Below are 6,956 nucleotides of genomic sequence, written 5' to 3' on the forward strand. Positions count from 1 at the left end.
GCGCTTTTCATTACAGCAAGAATCTCAAAGACGCTCTTAAAACAACAAAACAAAACATTTCAGTTAGCCTATTGACAGTTCTGGCTGGAAGATCTTCCACGGTCATCCACAGAGGCAGGTGCCAGTCCAACAGGTCACATCCTGTGTCCGATCCAATCTCCATGTGCACCTTCCTCACCCGTGCTGTCCACGTCTCTTCCAACCGAGGTAGTGAAGGGTTGAGGTCCAGATGAAGGGTTGTGGTCCTCTGTAGCTCAGCTGGTAGAGCACGGCGCTTGTAATGCCAAGGTAGTGGGTTCGATCCCTGGGACCACCCATACACAAAAATTTATGCACGCATGACTGTAAGTCGCTTTGGATAAAAGCGTCTGCTAAATGGCATATTATGAAGGGTTGAGGCCCATATGAAGGGTTGAGTACAGATGAAGGGTTGAGGTCCAGATGAAGTGAAGGGTTGAGGCAGTGGTGGAAAAAGTACTTAAATGTCATACTTTAGTAAAAGGTACCTTAATAGAAAATGACTCAAGTAAAAATGAAAGTCACCCAGTAAAATACTACTTGAGTAATGTCTAAAAGTACAGTGGTGGAAATAGTACTCAATTGTCATACTTGAGTAAAAGTAAATGCTATACATCAAATTCCTTCTATTAAGCAAACCAAACAGCACGATTTTCTAGTTTTTTAAATTTACGGACAGACAGGGGCACACTCCAACACTCAGACATAATTTACAAATGCATTACTTCTGTTTAGTGAGTCCGCCAGATCAGAGGCATTCGGGATGACAACGCATTATATTGACACAGTAGATGTGTGAATTGGACCATATTGCTGTCCTGCCTGAGCATTCGAAATGTAACAAGGACTTCAGGGAAACTGTATGGAGTAAAAAGTACATTATTTTCTGTAGAATGTAGTGGAGTAAAAGTAAAAGTTGTCAAAAATATAAATAGTAAAATACAGATACCCCAAAAAACTACTTAAGTACTTTAAAGTATTTTTACTTAAGTACTTTACACCACTGAGTAAAGGCCCAGATGAAGGGTTGAGCAGGGGGGAAACGATGGTCAGATCCATGGGGGAAACAAGACAGAAGTCAGGTCACCTGTTGCCCTCCCCAGTTGTAGACTCCTTGGTAAACTTAGGGCATAAAGATCACTACAGTCAACAGGGATAGTCCACCTTGAAATAAACCACTGGGGAAAACCTTCTGCCATCTTCAAAAGTCTCCAAGCCTCTGCCATCTCTTGTTTCAAATAAAGTTGCCACCTTTCCAACAAGTCAGTTTGTAAAATGTCTGCCCTGCTAAAGCTGCCCTGGTCAACTGTAAGTGCTGTTATTGTGAAGCGAAAACGTCTAGGAGCAACAACGGCACAGCCGCAAAGTGGTAGGCCACACAAGCTCACAGAACATGACCGTTGAGTGCTGAAGTGCATAGCGCGTAAAAATCGAGTTCCAAACTGCCTCTGGAGTGGTGTAAAGCTCGCCACTATTGGACTCTGGAGCAGTGGAAACGCCAATTCACCATCTGGCAGTCCGACGGACGAATCTGGGTTTGGCGGATGCCAGGAGAACGCTACCTGCCCGAATGCATAGTGCCAACTGTAAAGTTTGGTGGAGGAGGAATAATGGTCTGGGGCTGTTTTTTCATGGTTTGGGCTAGGCCCCTTAGTTTCAGTGAAAGGAAATCTTAAAGCTACAGCATACAATGACATTCTGGACGATTCTGTGCTTCCAACTTTGTGGCAACAGTTTGGGGAATGCCCTTTCCTGTTTCAGCATAACAATGCCCCCTTGCAGAAAGTGAGGTCCATACAGAAATGGTTTGTCGAGATCGGTGTGGAAGAACTTGACTGGCCTGCACAGAGCCCTGCCCTCAACTCCATTGAACACTTTTGGGAAGAATTGGAACGCCGACTGTGAGCCAGGCCTAATCAACCAACATCAGTGCCCGACCTCACTAATGCTCTTGTGGCTGAATGGAAGCAAATCCCCGCAGCAATGTTCCAACATCTAGTGGAAAGCCTTCCCAGAAGAGTGGAGGCTGTTATAGCAGCAAAGGTAGGACCAACTCCATATTAATGCCCATGATTTTGGAATGAGATGTTTGACGAGCAGGTGTCCACATATTTTTGGTAATGCAGTGTAGCTGGCTCAGCTAACTTACCAATTAAAAATCTGATAGCAGACGTGCTAATTGACTGACATAACAAGAGAAACTGCAGATATACTACCACATTTTGAAATGGCATGTTGTGTATTCTACTATTCTAACTCTCAACAGTAAGTTGAGACCCCGACTGAGCTCCTAAAATCATGTTTTGGGGGTTGGGGGCTCGCTTATGGCCAGGGCCGGCCCTGCTGCTACCTCTAACCCCTAACCCCTAACCGTACACAACACCTGTTCCAGCTAACACAGCTACTGGACTACCTACACCTGAGCTGTGTTCGAATACCCATGCTAACATACTGTATACTACATACTTAATGAGTATATACTACATACTATATACTATTAATTAATTTTAGTATACTGTAAACTAACAGTAGCCTTTCAGTTGAGCGTACTAGTGCTTCGCCTGTCTACCGAAAGTTGATGCTGACTGTTCCTATGCAACCTCTTGCTAGCATAACAAATGACTAGCTAGACATTTTATGTTTTTGGGTGTGTTCGTAAATTCAATCGTTGTCAGATTGTCCATTCGTAAATTCAGAGCATTTTGCTCTCGGAGCGTGTCACTGGATGCTCTGGCCGAGGAGTAGGGTTGATCCAAGCATTCTGACCTTACAATGGCAGTCAAGCACCCAAGCTAACTGGCTAACTTGCTAGCTATTTCCAGACGCAAATGAGAGAATACCTCACTCTGACCATTTTACTCGCCCTAGCAGAGCTGGTTAGGCTGTTTTCATTTTATCCAGAGTGTTGGTGACTGTAACTGCTGCTGGCAACAATTTAATTACGCTTTTTTTTGCAGACGTTTACTGACACTGGCCATATTCAACGGGTGTTGAGTGTTTGTAAATTCATCAGTTATTCTGCGCTCTAGCACACTCAGACAAGAGTGCTCTGAAATCGGAGTAGATTGCCAGAATTAACGATGTCCATTGAGAACGCACAACGACTATACCACTTAGCTAAGAATGATGTGAATAATCAAGTCAATAAACGTTGGGTAGTTAGTTAGATTATAGTTAATATACTGCCTGGCAAGTTTGATGTATTAGTAGCCAACTAACGTTAGGTAACTAGTTAACATACCGGTACATACTGCTGTAATGCTATGCGGTTCGTAAGGATAGTGTAGCTAACAAATTGTCAGCCAACATAACGTGTAACGTAACTTATTTGAATAGTCATTACTTTATTACATTGCTCAACATTTTCTTAAAATTTGTCATAATTAGTTAAAGCAATGAATATGTATCCACTCTCATTGGACTTCGGCTGCATATTTTCCGCCATTTTCTTCAAATGTGAAAACGTTTTGAAACCACCCCCATTTTATGATGAATTGCATTATGGGCCCTAAAAGCACGGAAATAGTGTCTACTGCTTGTGTACTTCGTATTTTGGCGAATTTAGTACGACATCCGGGAACTTTTGGCATACTAACTATGTCCATACTATGATCAATAAGCATACTACATACTCAATTTACGTCACAAATAGTAAGGTTAGTGCGGTTAGTATGAGTACTCGAACACAGCACTTGTAATATAGATCTACTACCCCTAACCTCTGACCCCTGACCTGTTCAACCCCCCCTGCTTTGGTGGTACTGAAAGTTGACATCTCACCCCCCCCCCCCCCCCTCTCCACCCACCGTCCCACCCTCTATCTCTCTCTCTCTCTCTCTCTCTCTCTCTCTCTCTTTCTCTCTCAGATTGTGTGGAAGCTGCACCAGTTCACCTATGATCTGTTTATCCAGGCCCAGTCTCTGCCCACCAGAGTCAGCTATCCAGAGATGATCTCTGAGATCGTCAGCATTCACGTGCCCAAGATGCTCACAGGCATGGTTCAGCCAATCCTCTTTCACAATGCACCTTGCTAGAGGGTCTTCCTATCACAATTCATCCTAAAAGAGGGACAGACAATAACAAAACACCCCGCTAGAGGTTCAGTGACTAATTAGGAACTCAGTCAGGGTCTCAACTTCCTTTTGAGAGTTAGAATAGTAGAATACATAAGGTGAAATTTAGACATTTGGTAGTTTCTCTTGTAATGTCAGTCACTGACAGTCACTAAATTAGCCCATGTCAGCTACCATTTTTTAGATTGGTAAGTTAGCCTAGCCAGCTATCTTTTATTTGATTTAACCTTATTTTTTCTAGGCAAGTCAGTTAAGAACAAATTCTTATTTACAATGACGGCCTACCCCGGTCCCAATCACGGCCGGATTGTGATACAGCCTCTAGCGCTGAGATGTAGTGCCTTAGACCGCTGCGCCACTCGGGAGACCATTGACTATACACACCTTGTAGTAATCATGGCCGACTACTGACCAGGCACGCAGGGCATGTGCCCAGGCGCCTGACCTCCAGGGTCCCCCATTGATTTTGTCAGTCACTCTCACTCAGATATCATATGAACATGGCGTAAGTCCTGGCAAAATGTGTAGAATTGTAGTAAATTAGCTTTAAAACTGCTAATTTCTCTCCAACCAATGACAACATTTGTAGAATTGTAGAAAATTGGCTTTAAAACTGCAAGATTTTCTGTCCGCCCATGACAAAATGTGTAGAATTTCAGGAAATGTACTTTAAAACGTAAAACTTTATTTATTACTTTTTTTTGCCATCAAGAGGGGGAACACTAAAATGTTTTAAAGTTCGATATATCACAAAACACCTTAGAAGTTAAACCTATACAAAACACCTTGTTAGAGGCCCAACCGTTGACTGTACATAATTGGACACAAAGCCATCGATGATGTATCTCATGTTGAAGGACGACCGGGTACTGCAGGCTGCCATAGCAACTAAATTATCCATATAACTTCCTATGTGTGATTTTTTTTATTTTTATGATCAGTTCAAGGACATACATCTGTTGTAATAGAAGCAAGTATCGGTAACATGATTGTCTTCAAATGTTTTTTGTTGTTGTTTTTATTCTTCGAATATTGACCAGAAAGGTTGCCATTTTCCCATTTACTATAATGGGTGATCCTGCTTTCTGGAAAAAACTGCCTGCAGTACAGCGGTCGGCCTTGAACTTGATGGCTTCAATGAGAGGGGGCATACTCTTCCTTTGCGCTGCTCCTTTGCGCTGCTAGTCACTAACCTGGAATCCAAACTAAATATCATTTTGAATTGTTCACTATCCTTCACTTCACTGACAGTCACCAGGATGTATGCCTATACATTGATTACGTTGGATCCCCTGATCTCAAGCTAGGGTTTGATCCTGAATGTACATTTCCTCTATTACTTTTCAGTTAAATGTTATTTGCTCTTTCATAGTTTCAGCAAAATGTAGTAGTACGTTACACACTATGTCAAAATAAGACATCATTCTTCTGAATAACACATCATTCATACTCTACAGACACAGACAAAGAGTTACCTATAGCTATTAATTTGACCTTTGTATATAACACCATATCAAGCACAAAGTGTACATGACTTCTGTAAATATGTTGCATATTCTATCAAAACAAAGCAGACTTCTTTACATTTTTTAAACATTCTATCTAAAATTAACAAATAAAACGATCTATATTCCACTTCACTGGGGTCCCTTGCTTTATTTAGCATCATTCAAAGTGTTTTTCATAGTGTGCTTGAGTGGGAAACAGGCATACAGGTGTGTCCAAAATTGTACCCTATACCTTATAGTGCACACTATGTAGGACCAATAGGGCTCTGGTCAAAAGTAGTGCACTACATAGGGAATAGGTTGTCAATTTCTGACTCAATCACAGTAATTTTCCATGAAAGCCTATATTTCTCACTCAGGTAAGGTGTTACCATCTATTGAAGCATTGAGCTTCATCAGTACTTTATCCTATCTGAGTTCACATTTCTACTTACCAAATAAATACCTTACCTCACTAATAAGTCAGTGGCCTGATTCCAAAAGGTGTGTTCTATTCAGTTGGAGGTGATATGTTCACAATGTTCCAGATAGAAAGGAAACAAAACCAACACAATTCCCTATTTTACCTGAGAAACAATCATATCTGTTTAACACAATACATTTCTATCTCTTTCTGTAAGAAAACTAATGTTGCTTCCTGAACAGGCCCCAGTGATCATCTGTTTATGGGTCTTGTAGTTTTTACTTCTCAGCCCGTGAAGAGCCAACAGCAACATGATTAACAACAACTGGTCTGGCAATAAATACTGTAACATAGAGGCTCAGAATAAATTAGAGAAAAACAGAAAGAAATTGAGAAACTTATTCAAGAAAGATCCAGTGTAATATATTATACAAAATAAAGCAAACTGGATGGAATATGGGGAAAAATGCACCAAATTCTTTTTTAATCTTCAACATAGGAATGCTACCAAAATTAATTTAATGAAACTGGTTACAATTGACGGAGCCACCCATGATTCACCAAATGATATTTTGAAGGAGGAAACAAAGTACTTTAAGCATATGTTTTCATTTCAGTCACCTCCATCTCCTCTAACTGAAGCTAATTGTAGAGATTTTTTTATATTGATAATGTAAAATTAACAGCCATACAGAAAGACTCATGTGAAGGTGAAATTACAGAGGAGGAACTTCTGGATGCAATTAAAGGGTTGGATTGCATACCAGTCGAGGTATACCAAACCTTTTTTGATAAACTAAGAGGATTATTATTAGCATGTTTTAACCACTCCTATGTAAATGGTAGATTATCAGACACTCAATAAGAAGGTCTGATTTAATTATTACTGAAACAGGATACAAGTGGAAAATATAAAGATCCAGTCCATTAAAAAAATTGGAGGCCCCTTACACT

General features: G+C 40.8%; 1 protein-coding gene across 2 annotated transcripts in view; it reads left to right on the forward strand.

The window, feature by feature from the left end:
* The window catches only part of LOC311107829 (progesterone receptor-like), a 34,871-nt gene extending 29,140 nt beyond the window's left edge, over window positions 1-5,731 (forward strand). For both annotated transcript variants that reach the window (XR_014610451.1, XM_084150393.1), the window contains one exon: window positions 3,885-5,731. Coding sequence is in view for 1 of the 2 variants with exons in the window: in XM_084150393.1 (XP_084006519.1) it covers window positions 3,885-4,052 (168 nt within the window). In the remaining variant the exon portion in view is untranslated. The remainder of the gene's footprint in view (window positions 1-3,884) is intronic.
* Window positions 5,732-6,956: the final 1,225 nt, after the last annotated feature.

The sequence above is a fragment of the Coregonus lavaretus genome, assembly GCF_964263955.1.
Source record: "Coregonus lavaretus genome assembly, chromosome: 32".
NCBI lineage: Eukaryota > Metazoa > Chordata > Actinopteri > Salmoniformes > Salmonidae > Coregonus > Coregonus lavaretus.